The sequence below is a fragment of the Papio anubis genome, chromosome 8, assembly GCF_008728515.1.
Source record: "Papio anubis isolate 15944 chromosome 8, Panubis1.0, whole genome shotgun sequence".
Lineage (NCBI taxonomy): Eukaryota > Metazoa > Chordata > Mammalia > Primates > Cercopithecidae > Papio > Papio anubis.
In genome coordinates, this window is record NC_044983.1 from 125,557,926 (window position 1) to 125,582,115 (window position 24,190).

At 38.7% G+C, this 24,190-nt stretch overlaps 1 protein-coding gene across 6 annotated transcripts in view; it reads right to left on the minus strand.

Annotated features, from left to right (window-relative positions):
* Nucleotides 1-24,190, minus strand: part of ASAP1 (ArfGAP with SH3 domain, ankyrin repeat and PH domain 1) — a 397,004-nt gene that overhangs the window by 187,331 nt on the left and 185,483 nt on the right. For all 6 annotated transcript variants that reach the window (XM_017962314.3, XM_017962320.3, XM_017962317.3 and 3 more), the window contains one exon: nucleotides 5,819-5,891. In XM_017962314.3, the coding sequence (XP_017817803.1) occupies nucleotides 5,819-5,891 (73 nt within the window). The remainder of the gene's footprint in view (nucleotides 1-5,818; nucleotides 5,892-24,190) is intronic.

The following is a 24,190-nucleotide window of genomic DNA, read 5'->3' on the forward strand; positions in this document are numbered from 1 at the left end:
AATGTTATAGATTCTAAGGGGCAGCATGTGTTACCAATAAGCTATCATTTATTCTGAATATATCCTGGCATACATTCTAAGGTACCAGCCATATAATAATATGTTCATTTAATTTGAGCAAAAAAAAAAAAAAAAAAAAAAAAAGCCAAAACTTTAACACAGAAAAAGACCTAGTAGCAGGAATATCCTGAGTTCCTATTCCCAGAAAAAAGTGTATACCTGTAACTGTGTTGTGTGAGAATGTATCTGTTCAAAAAGATTAATGTTTTCAACCTAACTCATTTGGTAGAACAGAAAACTCAGTATACCCATGCTTACTATGAACCACATGCTTCCATTTGTAAAAGTGTCACACTGTGTTTTTTAAACAATACTGAGAAGCAAACAGTAAGCTCTTTTCTCAAGCCACACCTGACTTATGTGCATTCACATGCTTATGCTTCCGAGGGAATGCCAGCCCCACTCCTACTGTACTGACCCAGGGTCTCTCACAAAGATCAAGATCAAGATGCCAGCCAGGGCTACAGTTGTCTGAAAGTTTGCCTGGGGTTAGATTTGCTTCCATGTCTCACTTGCATGGCTGGCAAGTGTGTGGTAGTTCTCCATAGGACTGCTTGAGTATCCTCAATATGGTAGCTGGCTTCCTTCAAAGAAAATGATCAGAAAAAGAATGGAAGGACCAGGTGGAAGTTATCTTGCCTATGGACTGGCCTTGGAAATCACATGGCATCACTTCTACTACATTCTATTCATTAGAAGGGAGTTAATAACTCTGGTGATACATTCAAGGGGAAGGGGGATTAGGCTCTATCTTTGTAAAGAAAATTGCCCAAGAATTACAATAAATTAAAACCTCCACAGTGCCCAAGAAACTAGTCATTTTAATCATACATTAGCAAAAGGGCAAAAGGAGGGAGAAAAGGGAAAAGGGAGAGGGACCACTAAGGCAGACTTCCTAAACGACAATCTGTTTCACAGATTAATAATGTTAAAACTTCAAAACTTAGAGAATAACACAGGAAAACTGAATAGCGTGGAGAATTTTCCATTGGTCTAAGCAGTTCACAGAATTGAGTTTTGTTTTGTTTTTTAAAATGTCCTCATACACAACAAGGAAAAGTGAGACACAAATTCCCAGAACAATCTTGAAACTAAAGGGCTTGCATGGAGACAATTTGTTAAAAAAACAAAACAAAACAAAATAAACAACAACCACCAAAAACCCCTCATTTTTATACTGTGTACTAGTACTGATAAAAGTTTATGTGTAAAAATAGCACATTTTAAGAGTAACAAGCTTCACAATGTTTAGCCATCTTTCAAATCACTTTGTGAAGTTGAGTGATTGGTAACCTCCAACCAGAAATATAGAAATGCTTTTAAAATGTTCAAAAAGTATCCCATGGGTTTTGTATCACTTAAGCATTGTGAGAAAACAAGAAAATTATGAAAATGCATTGGGAAACAGATAGCAGGGTTCAGCTTCTTGTGGTTTCTCTGGATGAGGCCAAAAGCCCTTGCAGGGAAACAGCTTGGATTCCACTGAGCATGTATCATGGAAAGCTATGCAACACCACTGTTTTACTCATTTAGTCATTTTTAAAGAATTAAATGTCATAGTGTTGTCCACAAACCCAGCTATACTATACTTGCTCATGACTTCAGAAACCCTATCAGGCCTCAATAGTCTATGAGGAACCTGGAGGGATCTGAGTTTGTCCCTATATTTCTGAGACAGGACCATGGTAATACTATTTGTGGTCTCATCTGGGAAACACCAAAGTCATCCCACAGATTACAATGCTGGGAGTTTTCATTTGATGGATCCATTCATGAATATTCACGATTAGTGAATATTAATAGCTGGTCTCAGAGAGCTTCCCAGGTAGTAACCCATCCAGCCAACATGTAGCGATTCATTCAACCCTTATTGAGCCCCTGCCATGTGTTAGGTAGAAGACAAATACAGAGTACCTATAAAGAGCAAAGCTGGGGGCAGCTGGGCTCTCTTTCTGTTATTTGCCAGGTATGGTACCCTGAACAAGTTATTCTGGCTCTCTAAGCTTCAGTTTCATTATCTATAAAATGAGAACAATGGTACTTACCTTATCGGCTTGTTTGGCTTAGCCTAGTACAGCATAAATACACAACGAATATCATTTCCTCCAAGTGGTCCTCCCTTAGTACCTTCCTCATACTACCTCAGATCCTTCTTCCTATTTCACCCTTTGCACTTTGTAAGCTTTCTTTTATAGCACTTCCTAGTTTCTAGTTATAAATACTTTCCAGTTTGATGATCTGAGTAACATTTATCTCTCCTCTACTGGATTGTAAAATTCATGAAGGCAGAGACTTTGATATGCCAAACACCTAACGCCCAGAACAGGAGAATATAATAGGTGCTCAATAAATACCTTTTTGAACAAACTAATAAATTACCTTGACAAATGCATAAACTACGAAGATGAAAAACATAGTACTAGTCTTATCAAAAAGCTCATAGGCCAGTGCAACAGTTCTTTTTTTTTGAGACGGAGTCTCGCTCTGTCGCCCAGGCTGGAGTGCAGTGGCCGGATCTCAACTCACTGCAAGCTCCGCCTCCCGGGTTTACGCCATTCTCCTGCCTCAGCCTCCCGAGTAGCTGGGACTACAGGCGCCCGCCACCTCGCCCGGCTAGTTTTTTGTAGTTTTAGTAGAGACGGGGTTTCACTGTGTTCGCCAGGATGGTCTCGATCTCCTGACTTCGTGATCCACCCGTCTCGGCCTCCCAAAGTGCTGGGATTACAGGCTTGAGCCACTGCGCCCGGCCTGCAACAGTTCTTAATTTTAGCTGCAAGTTAGAATCCGCTGGGGAATAACATATTTTTTAATCTCAATAGCTAGGCTCTACTCTGGAACAATTCTAGGGTAAGGGTCTGAGAGATCCCTGTTTTTGTTTTTAAGAGTTCTTCAGGTGATCCTAATCAACAAAGGTAAGACTCATTATCTACTCCAAGAGAGATGGTTAATAATTGCAATACAATGGGATACATGTTCTCCTACAGTATCAGTCTAAAAGAACTTCCTGTGATGATGGAGAAGTTTCTATTTCTGCACTATCCAGTATGGCACCCACTAGTCATATACGGCTGTTAAATTCTTGAAATGTGGCTAAAACTGAAGAACTGAATTTTACATTTTACTTTAATTCATTTAAAATTTAAAACCATATGTCACTAGAGGCTACTCTAATAGTACAAACCTAGAAGGAGGGCACACAGAACCCCTAATCCAGACTGGAGAGATTCAATGTTCAGTTAGCTGTGCCACTCCCATCCACAAAGAGGGTGCAGTCTACTGGAGGAGGCTGTACCCAAATTACACATATAGCCCTTGAACTCTCTCCTCTTTACATCCATACAGGAACAATCTCTCCCTTCTGTCATACCCAGGGCAGCTGTGATCAAGGAAATCCTTTAAAGAACAGGAAGAAGCATATCCCCCAGTAGAGGAGCCTTTGTATGAGCTGTTGAGTGATGTGGTCATTGTGGCCAAGGGATGAAATGCATCTTGAGGGAGAACATTTGGAAAAGAGTTACATGGAGGGGGCCTTCAGCACAGTAAATACAGCAGCATCTCACAGCTGTAAAGCAAAGATCTCCTTTTTGCAGCTCACAAGTGTAGAGCCTCAGGCACAAACCATCATCACATTACAGAGAACTGACCGTTCTTCCTGAGACAAATAATGGTTCTCATTAAGCTCTTTATAAAATCAGGCCGGTCAAATGTTATATGTGGAATCACTGAATTAAAATAGAGAAGGCACTCAAGCATTCATTCATCTAGCTGTCCTTTTCCCCCATCTACCATTTGTTAAGCACCTACTATGTGGCAGGCAGTGTATTAGGGGCCTTAGATGGTCTCTCCTTTTGTCCATACAATCCCCTGCACATTAGATATTATTTTTTTAATTTATGGTAAGGAAGTGTAAGACTCCTGGAAGTTAAATAATATACTTGACTTGAACCAGTATAACAAAGCTAGGATTCAAACTCAGACTTAGACTACTTGAGTTTCTCTCTTTTTTAAAAGGGTATGCAGTGTTCTATTATATATATACTATGGTTTATTTAATAAATCCCTTTTATTTTCTGCTCTTCCAAATCACAACCAAGGCTTCAGTGAACCTCCTTGTATATAATACTTTAAATATATTTTTATTGGTATATAATATACATACCTACAGAAAAGTATATAAATCCTAAGTTCAGCATCTGATGAATTATCAAAAAGTGAACTTTACCATGTAACCACCACTAGCATCAAGAAACGACAATATCAGCACCCCAGAAGCCCGCTTTGTGGCATCTCCTAGTTATTTATCCCACTCACCTCCCGAAATCAAATATAAGGGCCTATCACAGTGTAGGAGTTCATTGAAAAAAATGCTAATGGCAGAAGTTATAAATTAGGTATATAACTTAAGCCAAGACCTAAAACAACATTTGGTCATAACTACATGACCATTAGTTATCTACATTAATGAGAAGTTAGTGTTTTATTGGATATAAAGAAATTAGGGAGCAAAATGAAGGCACCAGGGTGCAAACTGTGTTAACAATTAATACTACAGAATGTCTCAAGGCCTGGGGGGTTTAAAAAACAAGAGAATATTAGGTTTCCAGTTTCATTTGGCTAGTGATTCCCAGCTCTGATGAGACGGGAGGGCCATAAAGTACCTGAGGGTTTTGGCTTGTTCACGTTCCATTCAGCTCAATAATTTCATGATGATAAAATTAAGAGGAACAAGCATTTATTGAACTCCCGTAACCTGGCAGACCCTTTTCAGATATGAGCTCATTAAATCCCTTCAACAACTTTTTAAATACCACTATCCTCATGTTACGGAAGAAAAATGGAAGCTCAAGAAGGAGAAATAACTAGCTCAAGGTCACCTTGCTAATAAGAAGTGGATTAGCAAGGATGAAAGCCCGTATCTGTCCAACTTCATGGCCTGCGCTCTTTCTATTATAGTCTGCTGCCTTCCCTCCCAGGTTTTCTGTTAAGTTACAGACCACTGATTTCTTAGAGAAGTAACCTATTGGTAGGTGAGGTGGTACTGCAATAGTAACAAAAGATGTGAGTGAGAAACTCTGAAATCCATTTTATGTTTCCAAGCCTCTCTTCTACAGTGCTGGAGCCTACCATTTTTTGTGGTTACTCTGTTTTTTTTTTTGTTTTTTTTTTAAATTTGGTTTGTTTCCTCTTACTCACTGATGACATACTTTTGACTCCAAGGTGACAAAGTCACTAGACAGTTAAAACATTTAGTTACATAGGTTATCTGGCACACCTTCCAACAAAAGAAAAGATGATAGTTCACAGGTCTGTTGAGGTCTGAATTTAACTTTGCCCCCTCCTCTCTAACTTTTTCCACGACCATCGCCAATATTGATTTTCAAATGTGTACAGGTACACTGAAGAAGGGAAAAGATTCTGATGTGTTTAACTGAAGCCACTGAGTTACAGGTTGACCAAATTCACACAGAAATTTTATCTATTTCATGTCACTTGTGACAAAATTACTCATAACTCTATTAAGCACTTAAGGGTATAGTAAAATCCACTGCGACTAATGCTTTCTCTTCTTTCTGTTTTGGAAACACTAATAGGCTTGGGCTGATAGTCGAGATAAGAGAAAAAAAGAGAGATTTCTTTTACCTACTTACTTTTCCATTTGCGTCAAGTTTCCTATAAACTTAACATCTTTTAAATAACTAAGAAAACTCTGTAGACATTATTTATAATTCATGTTATCTGATTTTTAGTAAGTGCTTACCTTGACCAGAATTATATATTGCTTTTACAGACTTCTTCACTTTCTGAAGGGCTGTTCTATCTTGGTCTAGAGCCTAAAAGAGAAAAAAGGGGGAAAAGATATTAGAAGATTTGGTAAATTAAAAAAAAAAAAAAGAAAGAAAAATTCATTTGTAATTGCATTTGTTTTCCTGAGTACCAGAGCAACAGCAAACTGACATATTCATTAACAATGAATCATTTCAGACTGGAAGTCCCTGGGATCTGGGTAGTTATAGTTTCAGGAGAAGTACAGTCATTCCACAAAGCTCAGTGTGTGAAATGGATAGCATTCTAGTCAGTCAATTATCATGCTAAATTACGCACAAGAAAGATAACACAAGACACCTAAGAAATCTTAAGGCTTGTATTCTCTCATGCATTTACAATCTGGTAAGGAGAAAAAGCAAGCATAGACATGAATGGCACAATACCCAGGCAAGAGGACACTGTCATTTTATCACCTAAATGGTAATTTTAGCCAGAAAAATGTTTCAAGGAGTATAATGAGTAGGAATGACCTGAAGAGCTTTTCACAGTGCTTTTAAGTTTTGGGATTTCTTTTAGTGTTAAAAAAAAATACTTATGACATATGGCAGTTGAATTTTAGCAATATTTTAATTTAAAAAAACAGTTTGGAAAATGCCATCATGATGCTGGTAACGCTTTTAAATTATTTCTTAGATGATGAATCAACACATTAATCTACTTGTGGTACAAGCGGGGGGCTTCTAGGAGTCTATTGTTGTTGATTCTTAATCCAGGTACAGGATATACAATTGTGTTTAGTTTGTTAAAATTCAGCAAATTGTGCATTTAGGATATGTACTCCTTTCTGTACGTGTATTACACTCAAAAAACAAGTTTAAAAGGGGGCATAGTCAATGTACTTGGCACACTGGACTAGCTTCTTAAAACAATTTTAGGCCCCTTTCTGCTACTTCAAGGGTCTGTGGTCAGCCTGGGAACCCCCAGATGATATGTCAAGATTTGCAGGGCATGAGCAATAACAGTAATAAACTGCATAAATAAAATTTTAAAACATTAAATGTACACTCACATCCATTACATCATCTAAACCTTGGAACTTCAGACCAGAAAACTGAAGCCCGTAGAGGCTAAGTACTTCCCTGAAGAAGCTGAAACAGATAAAAGCAATGGTAGCAGGCACCTACAATTCCCCTTATGGAAAACGGTCTTTCCTACCATTTTCCTTCACCTCTTGTTCTCTAGACCCCAATGTCTGGCCGGGTAAGCACTAGACTCATACTGGACTCAATGACATTCCTAGGATTTCTGGGCTTGGAAACAAGCTCAGTCCCTTTCTGGTCACATCAGCTTAGGACTGCCAGTAGTTCTGTTTCTTGATGTAAGGAAAAATGTGGCCAGACAGAATGACACTAACAGAGACACAGTTACAGAGAAAAGAGGTAGAGACAGTCCTCTGGCATCCGAGTTTTTGCTTCCAGCTGTTTCCAAGGCATATGTCACTGTTAACCTTCCTATAGTCTGAGTACATGAGACAACAAATTCCTTCTGTCCTAAGCCAGTTGAGCTTGGAATTCTGTCACTTGCAACCACAGGTCCTAAATAACACTAGAACTAACATTTACTGAGCACTTACTAGACATGAGGTATAAAACTTATTATATTTATAAAACATATCAATTATATAAGATATATATGCTTTCAAATATTTTATCTCTTTGAATTGCATCTTTATAGAAATTCTGTTAAAGATCATCTTAATTTTTCAGATAAGGAAATGTAGTAGACCTTCAATAAATATTTATAGAAAGGGAAGGCGAGAAAGGTTAAGTAACTTTCCCAAGGTCACAGAGGCAGAAAATGATAACATCACATTCCACGCTTATATCTACCAAATCCCAAAGTGTATGCTTTCTTTACTGGGATGTTGAGACAAAAAACAGGGTTTCCAGACTGCAAGTCTAACACTATTTCCACCATACCCATCACTACATTCTAACTCCGTATCTTGTCACATCCACTGCCCACCTGTACTTCTGTTCAATATCTCCCTTTAAATACACTTATATCTCTTTTAAAAAATTTAAATGACTGTATTGTAAAGAGCTAAAATAAATGAAAAACCATGATCATTTACCATTGATAGGAGATACCCTGAAAACTACAATGTACCTCTACCTATACAAAATGCTCCTTGGCTTAGGATCTCAAGTCATCTCACATACCTGTCATGCTGCATGTCATGCTTAAGGAAATGTTTTATGAGACATTTCAGGGAAGAGACAAATTTTGTATTACTGAAAAGATTTAAGATTTGCACTGTAGAGGAAAGAGGGAAGATAACCAGTATTTAACAAACACTTGGTATAAACCAGAAAGCATGCTAAGAGGTTTACATAGATTATCTCAGTTAATTCTCACAAAAGTCCTAGGAAATAAATATTATTATTATATCCATTTTATGAATGAGGAAACAGAGGCTTGGCTTAGAAAGGTTAACTTGTCCAGGGTGGCTGAGCTGGAATTTGAACCCAGGTCTCTGACAACACAGAGCCTTATCTTCTAACCACTACCTAATTCTGCATTCTAATGATATCTGCGATACGCTGAGACTAAAAACAGTCTCATCATATGGGGGAGGTGGCAACTACATACCAGTTTTGAGATAAACCTGAGTTTTAAAAAAATATGAGACATTTAGATGGAAAATGATGCAAATAAGCATTTACTTAAAAGTAAATTTACTTAAAAAATGGGTTTATTCCTAGATGAACTGTTTCTGTGATGTCATTTTTTTAAAATGCTAAAAATAGTCATTAATTTTTTTCTATACTTATGATTGTCCTTTTTCCCTGATAAAAAACCTTGGGCCTCAGAGAAATTAGTTAGCTTGCCAAGCGCCACATACCAAGTAAGGAAGAGCCAGCCTATGCTTTTTCAACCATGCCATCTAATCTGTTGTGGAAGGCAAGTCCAAGTTTCCCCTGAATCTTAACATTTCTTAATTACTTTCAAGAAAGAAACAAAGACCTGCTTCTGGAGGAAAATAACCTATCGGTTATCTTTGTGGGAATAATGACCAAAAAAGGTGACTGTAGTCTAAGAGAAATTACTAAGTGGACTTTACAGTTAACTCCAAATGAGCAAATGAATGTGAAAGATTTCAGCCATAACATTTTTTGAGACTGTCTACCTACTTCCTTCCGTTGGAGGGGGAGCGGGTACAGTCTCAGAATTTTTGTTGAATGTTTACCAACTTGCTTATGAACTGTTAGGGTGTAAAGTTCACCTACTCACTTTTAAAGTTTATTGAAAGCATCCCCATTTGACAGCTACAGTCAGTTAACTCTAGGTGACACTTCTTTTTCTTTTAAGCTCGAGTGTTTGGCCACTGGCAAAAATAAGCTAAATAAAATGCACTTTTAAGAGCCTCCTGTTTTAGAGAGTCAGGGGATACTGTCCTTCAGTCAAACAAGGCTCCCTCTAGAAATAACACATGTCTAAGTGTGCTACAAAGTTTTATTCCCATAAATGCCAAACAACAACTGCAGTGACATCCTAAAATGTCATATATGTAAAATTAAATAAGGGCTAAGAGAAAAATGGTAGATATTATAGGCTATAAGATTATCTTTCCCAAATCATTAAAAGTAGGATAAAACATGTGCGGGCATTTTTAAGTATGTGTCTGCAGTTGAACAATACAAAAGGGTGGCGTGAGCGGGAAAGAATGAATTAACAAATACATGAATAAAGGAGAATGTAAAGTTATGCCATACGACATCATTACATTCTCTTTAACATTACATAACTAAGGATCAGGGATGGTAATCTAGGAGAGTACTTCCAACCTTGACACGAAGACTTTCTACTTTTATTTCACACATAGTCCTAACAAGTTTTGTCATTTGAATCTAGGCACAGAGAAGATGCAGGCTGCTGCAAATCAGAGAGGGGCCACTGGGAAGCCATACTGATGGAGGCACTACATGAGAGCTGACAGCCAAAAGGATGTAGAAAAATTACAGAAACCAGACCATAAGGATGGAAAAGTCCTTTGAGACTTTGAGGACAGGAAGGGTAGCATACCTCTCTAGGCCGAGTGGTATCCCTCAGTCACAGCAGAGTGAAACAGCGATGTTCTCAGAGACGTGTATGAATCTGACCATGCCTGCTCAGGGCATTTGAACTAGTTGATTGCTCTGCCTAGAACTCTTCCCCCAAGCTCTCTGGATGACTGGATCTTTCTTCTTACACAGGCCTCAGATTAAAAGTCCTTTCTCCACAAAAGTCTTCTAAGGATACCCTACAGCAGTGTACACACTCGGCCCACCCAAGGGTTACTCTCGAATGCACGTCATGCCAGTTTTTCCATAGTGTTACCACACCCTGAAATGATCCTGTTCATGATTTGTTTGCTTTTACGGTATTTCTCTAGAAGAATGGAAGTTCTATGAAAGCAGGGGCTTTGTATAACCTGTTCATGGCTGAGTTCCTATTCCCAGTGTCTAGCACACAGTAGATGCTCAAAAATGCTTATGAAATGAAGCGACAAATGACTGAATACATAAACTCATCAGTATAATCATCTCCACAAAACAGAAAAGTAGGCAACATAAGACTTGTTTTGAAAATGGTTGATAAAATAGTTTTAAATTTAGAAAACATGGTCCTCTGTAATTCTTCCCCTAATGGTTTCGAACAAAGTTTAAAGGCATACATATCTAATATGTATAGCCATATATGTAGAAGAGATATGACTATACAGTGATGAGAATAATGTCTTAAGAGGACATTGCCTTCAGTTATTCTGTGAACTTTCTTTAAAAATATTTTATTGAAATATATTTACGTTAACTGAGAAATGGCAATACTGTTGCCACTATTCATTAAGATTTTCTAAAATTCTAACTATTTTAGAATTACTTTCTAAATCTATGGCACTTTCTATATACTCAAGTGGGAAAATTGCTCTTAATTTGGGTAGATTTGATTTTAGATAATAACCACAATTCTTTGGAGCTAAATTTTATGAATATGTTTACAGAGGCAGGAAATAGCATATAACAATAAAATATCAGCATAGAATTTCCTAGAGATATGCCAAGGTAGCAGGGAATTATACCTACCATCTAGGAGTGCTGTGAGCATTCAATACGTTAATGTGCCTAGAAGTGGCTAGTACAAAGCCTTGAATGGAGCAGGTGCTCAAAAACGACTAGCTATCATTACTGTCACCTCAGAAGGCAGCTGCCAGTGAAACACTTGGAGCAGCAACAGCAAAACATCTCTGAAACAAATACTTTATACCAAAGTGATTTCCTTAAAAAAAAATTTTTTTTTTTAAACTTCCACTTGAAAAAAAAGGGCTTCCATTGTATTGTTTTATAGTATATTCAGAGAGGTCACTTAAAAAATGCTTTTTAATGGATGCATTTGTCCCATAATCGCCACAAGGTAAATGTTCTTATATGTGTTATTCCTTTAACAGGGGAAGCAAGGGAATGCTACTTTGGCCTAATTTTGGTTTAGACTGATTACTTCAGCCTTGAGTTTGTTAGGCAATCATGCTACCTTGATGGGAGGAGTGAGGATTGCAGAGTAATGTGTTTAGGGATGTCTAATTAACACTTGCATAAGAGGATGAAAAAGTGACATAAGTTCTCATGCAGCCTCACGCCAAATCAGTAAATTATTTATCCATTTTAAGTCTCCATATGCTAGAACACATACATGAATAATCATAATGTGAAGGCATAAGCTCTTTCTGTGCATTCATTCACATTGTTCAATGTGATCATGAGTAGAGCTGTGGATAAAGGTGCCAGAAGAAAGAATGACAATGAAGAATTGTCACTGTCTCCTCCTCAAAAAGGGGAGAGATACAGGCAAACCATGCAAATGTGTGCTGTCGGCCTTCCTGCATAGATTTTGGTATCTGTGGGGGTCCTGGTACCAATTTCTCTGAGATTTTTTCTCATGATCATCAAATTTGGGTTTTTACATCATTTAGGCATTTATTCATCCAGTCAGTGTGCTAGACGCTTCAACAGGCACCAGCCTAAGTGTGAAAACCAAATTGTGCATCTACCTCTCCTTAACCAGCTGCAGGCCTCCTCACTTCTTGCCACAGCAAAGCAGCAGCAACAAAACTCTTTGCTAGAAGACATGGGAAGCCTGGTAAGGCTTTTGATAGGATTGATAAAGTAAGCTGTTCATAAAACATTTATTATTGCTAGCCTGGGGCTTGCTTTATCCATACTTCTCATATCATTCCACTCTGTATCTTATTTTTTAGATGTTTAAGTACCTGTGTCTCTCCCCGTACTCCATCAACTGAAAACTCTGTAAGAATAATACCAGGATAATATTCATGTTTATTTCTTCACATAGAAGATGCTTTGTAAGGATTCACTGACATGAATGAAACGAATCTCTCTCCCTCTCTCTCTTTGGAGGAAGAAAGGAAAGATGAATGAATTCACTGTTCTTCTAATAAAACAAAGTCCTCGCTACTGCCTGTAAGGCCCTATGTGACCCAGCCTTTTGCCCTCTCCCCTCTGTTCCCATACCCTCCACTACTCATTATGTTCCAGCCACACCTACAGTCTTTCAAACCCCAATGCACCAGTCCTGCCTTAAAGCTTTTAGAATTGCTGACCTCTCTCCTGAAATCTTTTTCTTAAAACTCTCTTCGCCTAAATCTAAATGGGCTTGGCTTGTACCTTCTCTCTTTTTTTCTGGCTTTCAGCTCAAATGTCACCTTACAAGGACATTCTGATGGCCCAACTCCCAGTCACTCTCCATTCATTACCCTCTCTTACTACCTAGGAAGAACTAACACTCTCTGAAATGATCTTATTGTCATGCTCCTGCGATTACGATCTGTCCCAATAGAATGTAATCTCTCAAAGAGGTGGTACTATCCTGTTCACAGCAATGTCACCAGCTTGGAAAACAATAAGAGATGTGCAGTAAATATCTATTAATTTTTTTAAATTTCCCTTCTTTTCACAGGAAAAATGTATTAAATTCATTTTAAAGATTTGTGTTAGTCACTGATCTGGCTGGAGGGCTGAATCAAGGGTGTACAGATCACCCTGTTGTAACCTAAAAGGCCCCAACAGGTAGCATGGTATCAGACTTACTAGAGCACTCAGTGGAAGCTGACTGAATGAACAAGCAAACAAATGGAAGGTGAAGGAATGAATATCTTCCTTATGTCTGTGTCTGACATTTGAGGACCTGTTGGTGGTTTCAGTTAAACTGACCTGAGTACTATGTGCATATGAACTCCTTGTTGCCTTGCCCTTTCCTACACTAGTAAACAGATGGTCCCAGAATCTCCTGACTACTTGAAATCAAAAACAAGAATGCCCATTCCCGGAGACTGTGGAAGAATCCAAAATGACCATGTGGGCACAATAAACCCCGCCAAAGCAGCTCTATCTCCTCATCTGAAAGGGTAAGTGGAGTGGCCACAAATGAAATTAAAACCCAACTAGTCTGAAAATACCTCTCATCATTTCCCCTCACTAGGATTATCTTTCTATGCACTCATCCACCCAGCAAACATTTACTAAGCAATGGCTAGGGGTTAGGCTATAAAGATAGAGAAGTGAGTGAAACATAGCTTGTCTGTATGGCACACCTTTGGAAGAGCAAAATAAGTCTCATGGGGTTCCAGGGATAACAAAAAGAAGGTTGGAAAGGAATTAAGAGGAGAATAAGGAACTAACTAAGAGTGTCCCCTGTGGGCCAGTGCTGCCCTAGGTCAATTCCATCTTCAACCCCTGCAATCCTAGAGGAGACGCCGCTCATGGCATTCTACCTGACACTCCTCTTACAACAAGCCAGAAAGGAATGGGAGTAAGGGTGCAGACAGGAAAGACAAGTTGAGGCAGAGAGAGCAGAACAGAAACAGGAACTCAAAGTACAGCCCCAATTACAGCAGTTTGAGGAGTTGAGGCGTGGAGTGCTAAGAATCATCCTGTGTAACAACTATACAACACCCACAGTTAGTGGGGTTCAACCAGGAAGCAGCAGCGCAGAATACTTGCCAACAGAGGAAGAGGGACCTGGCGGCAGCAGCTTATATGAAACGAAGACGTAAAGATGTTATCATTTGTTAGTTTCAAGATTAATATGAGTTGAATGAGGCTGCCATGAAGGGGAAATGACCAACCTAAAATAAAATTTGATTTGCATAACACAGCCCCAAAATTGAAAGTTGATATGTGATCTGCAAATAAAGGTTTTAAGATGTTTATCTGTGCTGTTTTAGACTATAAAAAGTATCCTTAAGATTCTCCTGTGTTTATAAAGATTTCTATCAGAAACATTTAATGTCCGCTACAGTGCCTACAGCTTAATGGTTGCATGGTTCTCAGCTGGAATTTGACCCAAGAACAGCAAAGATCTGTAGATCCTAAACTTTGAAGGGTTACTTCACAGTTCAGATCCTTGGCAAAAATTTAACATACTACCTTCGGCCAGTATCTCCTAAACAATTATAAGGATTTAGTCCATGCAAGAAAATATCACCAAGCTATCAACTTCCCGAGCCAAAGAAAAGGTATTGCATAAAACTAGCTCGCAAAAGTCTGCTTTCCTACGTAGGCATAAATTATTTGTTAGGTGTGTATACGTTTTGAGGCAGGGCCTATGTTAGGCCCAGAGTAGGCCTCAATAAATATCAGTCAAATAAATCTGACTCTACATTAAAAGCATCAAGAATTAAAGCTGTACAGAAGAAAACTGGAACTCAATAATGCTGCTGTTTATTTCTCACGTACTGCTTGTTTTAAAGCCTTAGTGTTTATTCCAATCACTCAAAGGAAGCACCATCTTAACTAAGGTAAATATTGCAACACATATTTTTTGTTTGGGTAGCACATGTAAAAGTATTCACTTTCTAATCGCCCCAGGACTCTTGGAGGTTACAATGGTTCCCAAGCCTCATCTTGCCTTTCAAAAGTCAGTCACATCAAGTATCAATGATGAAATCATTTTATAATCATTTATGAAGGCTTAGGACCTGGATGAAGCACACTTCTCTCAATTAATTACCACGAGTTGTAGAGGAAGTCTTACAAAGTTCTACACATAACACGGGCAAAAGGAAGCCACTTGCGGTGAAGGGCCTGCCTACCTCCCTCCCCCGCACCCCATCACGGGAAAAGCAGACACTGAGAGAGACTAGATGAGTAAGAGGAAGGTATGGGCCTCCTATCATATCAACAACCTTTTCATTAAACCACTCTGCCTTTTGTACCAATGGCACAATTCAGCAATGTGTATAGAGAAAGGAAAATAGATCCCCTTCAAAACCCTTGATAGGGTTTGGCTCTGTGTCCCCACTCAACTCTCATGTCGAACTGTAATCCCCACATGTCAGGGAAGGAGCCTGGCGGGAGGTGACTGGATCATAGGGGTGGTTCCCCCCATTCTGTTCTCATAATAGTGAGTGAGTTCTCACAAGATCTGATGGTTAAAAAGTACGGTTCTTCCACTCTCTCTCCTGCGGCCTTGTGAAGAAGGTGCTTGCTTCCTCTTTGCCTTCTGCCAAGACGGTAAGTTTCCTGAGGCTTCCCCAGACATGCGGAACTGTGAGTCAATTAAACTTCTTTTCTTTATAAATTACTCAGTATCAGGTAGTTCTTTATACCAGTGTGAAAACAAATACAACCCTTAAAATCAAACCTGTCACCCTAAACAAGTACAGCCATTCCATACATTCTGTAAAGAGAACTCAATCCACCTCTGAGGGCTAAGCTAAGTCTTGCTTTTCTCTGGGAAGCTCATTCTCTGCACCTAATCAGTAGAATCCTTGATGATCCCACACCATCTGGCACTAAGTTACTACCAGTATCCACAGTTCTAAGTGATCATTAATGTTCTAGAAATCAACTACCATTTGTTAAGAGGTCCAACCTTTGCCTCTTGGAAGAAACACAGCCTACTCACGCGTAAAGCTACCATCTTGAGAGGTGTAAAGCCATGGCTACAAACACAAGCTTTGAGGCCATAGAGAACTGTGTCACTTCTTGCTTGGCTACCACGCACTGACTGTGTGACCCTGGTCAAGTTAGTTACTCTCTCTGATACCAAAGGTACTGTTAATGCCTTTCTCATATAATACCTGACACAGACATGTGTTTGCTTCTTTTCCTCCTTTTCCCAATGGTCTTCAGAGTCTGATTTTAGCTCATTTTTGTCTCTTTTCTCCCCAATATTGATGATGATAGAATGACAATGTGACACTGCCATTAATTTTGTATCATCTTATATAATCATCACAGTAACTTATAAGAAGGTTTCTATTACCTATGTTTTACAGATAAGAAAATTGAACATCAGAATGGCCCTAAGATATACAGCTAATAAGAGAGCCAAGATTCCAAAGCAGATCTTCCTGATCCGAAGGTCTATATTCATAACCATGTTGCTCTCCAACCCTTCAACCTGACACAATGGGGTTCAAAAGATGGAGGATCCTTAAAAAAAACAAGGATTCAGTAATCAGGCTACTAGACGATCAGTTTCAAAGACTTTTTCTTCCCATTCCAGGAGGCTCTATGTAAAACAGCTAAAGAGTAGTTGAGATAAAAAGCAAAGGGGAGAAGGAGTCAACTTGCAGGTCACTGGGGTTGTGTCACCCAAGCAGGTCAGATTTGGGCTGCACATCAGCCATTTCACATAGCTCTATCTGCTAAATACTTTGCTCAGCATAGTGTCAGTTAAAACCACAGAGGGGCTTTCCATTTAGCTTCAGGCACACCCTGGGAACTACAGCCTTTGTGGACTTCACAAATTGAGAACTAGAGTCTTGACAATGGGCATCATTTTCACTAAAACTGATTGCTGACATATGTACCTGCACACAGAAAATAGGCTTAATATAAATAACCAACTACACCACCACGTGGAGATGCAAAGGCTTGTGAGAGTTTCCAGGTGCCCTTTAAAATACTGGTGACTTACTGAAAACCACCACTGAGAGTGACTGACTGGTAGAAAAATCCTTGAAAATAATTAGTGGGCCTATCTGTGGGATCGGGAAAGAAAACAGGAGCTTACTCATCAAAGAGGAATAGTTTATCTTTCTGGTATTTCTAATCCTAACTCTGGCCCATTGAGAGGTCACTCAAACATTTAGTCTGTGCTGAGGAATGTGGCGGGGGGAATGAACAGGCATATACGGCTCCTCCATCTACAAAGACCTATACCTCCAGGCATCAAGTCTGTTCTAGGTGTGGGGATACCTGGTGAAGACAAGAACGTTCTCTTCTTCAAGGTGGACTAGATAGAGAACAACCATGTGCATGCCAACATTCTGAGAAAAGATGCCCTTGGTGTGAAGAAGCATTAGGGAGATCAGATGCCTGAAACAATTGGTAACAGGAGGTTTGAAGAGATACACTGGGACCCATCACACAGGGAGGAAACGGCCATGGTAAGGACACTGGATTGTATTCTGGAGGCCGTAGTTTGGCCAAGATGGAGCCTCTAGGGTTTTAGAACAAAGACGTAATTAGCTCTGACCCTGAGAAAAATGACTCTGACTGTTGTGGTGAAAATGGAAGGTAAAGGGGCAAGACTGGAAAGGGAGGAGACAAGCTGGGTATTACACCACAGAACTTCTCTGAAGTATTTCTGTTGTGGTTCAATCCACTTCCTCCTCTGGGACTACACCCCAAACTCAAGTCTTCCTCCAAATCTTCTCTTCCTCCCTCCTCCATGTCTCTTTAGTATCACAGTGATGGCACAAAGATGTTCACCTGGACACTAAAGTCACATTCTTTTTGTTTAACCCTCTTCCCAAGAGGCCGCAAAATTCTGCCAATTCAACCTCAGCAGCATTTCTTTTTCCGTTGTTTTCTATTTATTAGAAACAGGGGTCTTATTATGTTACTAGGCTAGATTCAAACCCCTAGGCTCAAGGGATCTTCCTGTCTCAGCTTCCAGAGCAGTTGAGACTACAAGTGTGTGCCTCTATGCCAGGATATTCTGCAGCATTTCTGAAACCCATTCCAAGGGCTCCTGTCTTACTTTAGGACTTAATCATGCCCCAGCCAGATACTTCCACAGCCTCTAGCAGTTCATCCTCCACCCATCCATCTTCTGCACCGTTGCTGAGTGTTTCTAAGTATGTCTAGTCATGCCACTCCCTGACTTTAAAACAGAATCAAGTGGAACCCCCAACCATGGCTCATAAAGCCCTTCTCTGCCTCACCTCACTTTCACAAACTCCCTTTTGCAGCCAGCCCACCCTTGTCATTGTGACTATCCACTTTATATTCCTGGCTCTCCAAGTTCATGATGTCCAAACATGCCAGGCTCCTTTCTGGCCTTTATGACTCTGGAGATGCTAATTCTAGTAGCTAAAATTTTCTCTTTTCTGAACAATACTTCTGCCTTTCACCTTTTTCTCCATCATCTTCTTAACAATTTTACAAACTCTTCTTCAACCTTTAAGATTGGGTTTTATCACCCAATAAGAAATTTTCACTGCCCCCTGTCTCCAATTAAGAAATAATCTCTCTTCATTCACCAGTGCTATGAGAGCACCTGCCAGGTTATAATGACGTTTTCCTCACATTTTTATCTTGGCAAAGAACAGTTATTAATCTTTTAAGATACCAGACATACCTATGTATGTGTTTATTTATATATTATTTCTTCCCAGTTGTAGAGCCATCTTGCTGGACCTGCACCCCAGGGTGTAGCAGAAGATCTAGATGTGTCCAGTGCACAGAAACTGGAACCTACCATCTAAATTTGACTGCCCCTCAGATGTCTCTGGTTTTCAGCTTCCTGACCTGCAAATGTGCAAGACTACACCAATCTGCAGTCTCTCCTGGCTCTGATTTTTGAAAATCAAGTATTTTCAAATCCTAGGAACATTATTCTTCTAACTCTCTTAGCATGTTAGATTTCCTTTTAAATGAAAGCAATTTTAATTTTAAAAAAAGTAACAGATAGCATCAACATGGATATATATCTGGGAAAGTATCTGATATTCAAGATTTCCATGCAATTAAAAAGATAGGCCATAGTGTTAGGCTCCGATTCTAATTCCAGCCATTTCTATGTCCCTATTTTGCATCCTCTGACCTCCAAGAAATATTCTGAAAAGTTGACCTTGAATTTAATATTCAAAGACTTCATCAATCTAAGAAGACATGCATTAATAATGCCTTTTTGGAGATGAAGAAACGGAGTTAGAAAGCAGGGATCCGGCCGGGCGCGGTGGCTCAAGCCTGTAATCCCAGCACTTTGGGAGGCCGAGACGGGCGGATCACGAGGTCAGGAGATCGAGACCATCCTGGCTAACACGGTGAAACCCCCTCTCTACTAAAAAATACAAAAAACTAGCCGGGTGAGGTGGTGGGTGCCTTTGTCCCAGCTACTCGGGAGGCTGAGGCAGGAGAATGGCGTAAACCCGGGAGGCGGAGTTTGCAGTGAGCTGAGATCCGGCCACTGCACTCCAGCCTGGGCGACAGAGCGAGACTCCGTCTCAAAAAAAAAAAAAAAAAAAAAAAGAAAGCAGGGATCCAGGGCCAAAAACTAGTAAACGGAAAAATCAGGATTTTAACCCCGGAAAGTTTAACTCCAAAGTCTGTGCTTTCTGCCATGTCTGACTGCTTCTCCAATTAAAAAAAACATGTTTTATTCTACTTTTCATCATGTCCAAGTATAGCACATGCTAAGCTTACTACAGCTGTTTCACGTTCCTAGCTTCTGAGAACAGAAGTTTGAAGGGAATACAAGCAGTAAGTCATTGGTGACTTCTCCATTTCAGTTATGCATTTAGACCCAATTGTTTATTCATTAAAACAAACCTCAGAGCTGCCAACCACAGATCTGGTCATTGTCGGTTTGTTTTGTTTTATTTTTTAATAAGGAGAGAAAGACCTAATTTGGCAGAGGGGACCAAGAAGCCCGGGCTATACATTTGCATAAAGATGATTACTAAAAATGAAGAATTGCTTCTCATAAAAAAATTGATGGAGTTTAAAAAAAAAACATCCAAATGAATTAAACCAGCAGTTCTTATCCTGTGATTTGTAGAAAACTGTTTCTGAGAGATGCTGGAAAGTATTCTGGAGAAAACAATTAATAGTAAATTTGGAAAATACTACATTCTAGCGATATCTTTTTCCTGGAGATACTGAATGCATGTCAGGCTATTGAAGACTGGAATGTTTTAAAGAAACATGTTTAATTCTATACTCCAACAATTCCCAACCAAGATAAAATAAATAATTAAGTAACTAATTACAATCAGAATACCTAGTTTTTATTTTTGCACACCTGCAGAGCAATGCTTTTTGGAACACCAATATAGAACACTAAATTTTAAAAAACTGGCCAGGCGTGATGGCTCACGCCTGTAATCCCAGCTCTTTGGGAGGCCGAGGCAGGTAGATCACTTGAGGTCAGGAGTTCAAGACCAGCCTGGCCAACATCGTGAAACCGCACCTCTACTAAAAATAGAAAAATTAGCCCGATGTGGTGGCAGGCACCTGTAATCCCAGCTAGTCAGGAGGCTGAGGCAGGAGACGTGCTTGAACCCAGCGGGAGGAGGTTGCAGTGAGACGAGGTAGAGCCACTGCTCTCCAGCCTGGGCTCTGGCTCCAAATAAATAAATAAATAAATAAATAGAAATGTAATTTTTAAAAACTGAACAAAGGCCTCAAAAAAATATACTATGCACATCAGCTAAAGAGGTCTGACAATTTTCTAATGTCAACAACAGATACTATCAGGAAAAAGATAAATAATTGTTATCAATTTTTACAGAACAAACAAAACCAAGACAAAAGAACTAAGGGGAAAACACAACAAAGATCATGCATTAGAGATGTCAAAAGTTGACATCTCTAATATATCCTTAGGATGCAGAATTCTTATGTTGCTGCTATAGAGACCCAGAAGAACAGAAGGACAAAAAACATTAACACAAGAAATTGAAAATAGCAAACATATGCAAATAATTTCAATCACACTGATCATTTTAAAACTCCACATGCAACAATAAAAAAATGCATTTTTTATCTTTCTAAAGCTGTAAGAAATAGAAATGAAAAGAAATTTGGTGAATGGAGAGGCTTTGGAGAAATGGCCACAAACCCTTCTGAAGACAAATTATATTTCAAGTCACAAAACCATCCTTACATTTGACACAGTAAATCCAGTCCTGATAATTCCTTTCAAAACAACTGCTGTGATTTCCTCAATAATAAACAAAGGATGTGTATTATCAAATGCTCTAAATCATCATTAGCAGTGTTTTATAGAAAGTTAGAAGCAACCTAAATCCAACAACAGTAAAATGGTAAACTAAAATAAAATAGAAATAGGAAGGACTCTATGGTTACTAAAAATTATGTATAGAACAAATTAGAATGGACAAAGGTCTATCTACTGTCTAATACATATGTGCAGATATTATATCATAATTTAGAACACAAAGTTACATGTATTATAATAATATAAATTATCTAGAACTGTAAAGTGCAGAGAGGTACCTACAGATGTTTAACAGCTGTACTATGTTGTAATTAGGAAAATTTTTTCTTTTAAAATAATTTCCTTATGCAATACTAAAAGATTGATTCAGTACTTAAAATATTTGTAGTCCTCTTAACAATGTCTTATAATACATGCAATGCCTGCTTTTTCCTGAGCAATTTCAAAGGACCCAACAATATGTTAACTTTCACAGAAAACAAGGGAGAAATGGTACATACTCTCAGTAATCTCCATGTTGCCTTGCAAACTGTACATTTAAAAAATTAGTAGAATATTGTGTTTCAAGAGCTCCTGTCTGGGGCCCAAAAGAAAACTGTAATCACAGCAATTACTTTGGGAACCTCTAATTTCTGTTGTAGTTCTAAAGTTCGGAGTTAGCACATCCACCCACAAGCACCATGGCTTTTTCATCTTGACGCAATTTCAGTTCCATTCTTGGGAAAATAATAATTATAGGTACAAGGTATTTAAAGACCAAAAAAACACTCATGAAAACACCACTTCCATATTATAACACAGTGAGAGTTCCTTAAAAGAATTAAAACCTAGACTGGAAAGAAATTTCCTGAGTCACATCTTTTCAGGACAGTAAGAACTTACAGGCTCCTACTTCAAAAGACAACAGATTGGAACGGACTGGAAATCATTGAGCCTTTTAGCTTCCCACCAGTTCTAAGATCCTATAATGTCCTAATAAACCTATTTGTCTGGGTCTTGACCTAAATGACTCAAAATATGCTATGGATGGCTCACAGTCATTCAGGCCTAGTTACACAATTTTTGTCTGAGATGGAGAATCACATAGCTACCGACTAGATGCTGGAATTTAAATAACATGGTTTGGAGTACAAAATCTAGAGCCAAACTGCCTGTGGTCAAATCTTAGCTCCACTACTTACACAACCTTAACCCGGCTGTGCCTCAGTTTCCCCTCTCTGTAAAACAGGGAAATTTATAGTAATTAATCTCACAGAGTTATAAGGATTAAGTGAAAAAATCCATATAAAGTGCCTTAGAATGGTACTTGGAAGAGAGCAAACCCTCAATAAATGTTAGCTAGAATTTGCAGATGCATATACTTTGATTTTTTTCCCCAAAGTTCCCAACAGATACATAGTTAGCAAGAACAAATTTTATGTGAATGGTGGTACTACTATAGAAGGAGAAGAAAAGGGAGATGTAGATACAAAACCTTCCATTGAACAAGCTCTTTAGATTAGTGATCTCCTAGAAGACAGCACACAAGTCGGTCCACCGTGGTGTGGGAAGAAAAATTCTGTAACTTTCGTTTGCCGTTTTTATTTTGTATAATTTTATGGCATCAGAACAGAAAATATATATGTATGTATATGTATACAGATGAAGATGAAATGCAGGCTCAAAAGGCTTTACAAATGAGATATACAAAAGTTTGGACACCACTGCTATTAAGGAACTTAAGATTTTACTTTTTCTTAAATATTTCTGGTAAAAAAGTATGACAATAATGACCAGCATGGCCAACATGGTGAAACCCTGTCTCTACCAAAAATATAAAAATTAGCCGGGTGTGGCAGTGGGCCCCTGTAATCCCAGCTACTCAGGAGGCTGAGACATGAGAATCGCTTGAACCCGGGAGGCAGAGGTTGCAATGAGCCGAGGTCACACCACTGCACTCCAGTTTGGGCAACAAAAGTGAAACTCCGTCTCTAGAAAAAAACTATGACAATAAAACGTCTTGGTCCTATACATACAGAATAATTCAACATGTATTTACTGACTGCCATCCATGCTTATAAGCATTATAGTAAAGGTGGAGTAAGAAGTGACAAAACTGCAGCGCAGGAGCTACCTATTGTCTGTACAAAGAGACGGCAACAGCACTGTCCAATGTTTAAAGGCCACTGCCAAGGATTCCAGTGAATTTTTCTTTTTAAAGGGATATCGATGATTTAAGAAGTGTGTTTCCATTTCCAATACTAACATTTAAAAAATGGAGATGGAGTGCTAAGGGTGGTAAAGAAGCATCATTTCTTTCCTTTTTTAAAATTTCCCACACTATTTCAATGTAATATAATTTCATTATAACCCATAATTTTATAAAAACTAATATAATTGCTTTCCAAATGTCCACGCTGATAATACAGTCAAGTCACATATTTAGAGCATACGTCTTTGGAGCCTGTGTGGGCCCAGAGCAGTAAGTATAATGTACACCCTCAAGTAAACCTTTTCTTTCTTTAAAAATGTAATCCAGTCACTATGGTACTACTTAATAGAATGTCAAGCCACATTGTACTATCTACACAACCCAGAGATCCCCCAAATTACTCTACTTCTCAAAAATGAACAAGCAGTTCCCCCAATATCCAATGACAAGGTCCACTATGAATAAACAAGTGGTTCAAAACCAGTCAAAATCCAACTACATTTATTTATACACTAAAGTTTTACAAAGCACTACTCTGGAGGATTTGGTATTAGGCACAGTATTTCATAAAGATTTCACTTCATAAGCTTCTGTTTTATAGGTCTGGTAAAAAAAAAAAAAAAGGATTTAGAAACTCTGACATATTTAGAAAATACTTAAATTTGAGTAATATTCACTGAGATCAGTATTTCTCAAAATCTGTGCCCAACTAGCCCAATTAATGCTGTTGTGAAAAAGAGATCTATAGTCGGTAAATTTGGGAAATACTCCAAACGATATCTCCTTTTGAAAATTCAAAAAGCATTAATATACTAAAAGTTCATTACATTCCTGTTTTTTAAAAAAATGTTTCTTTAACTTTAACACAGTATTTTCTAAACTGATGTGGCCTCAAGAGCACCCCACCCCCTGTTATTTTTT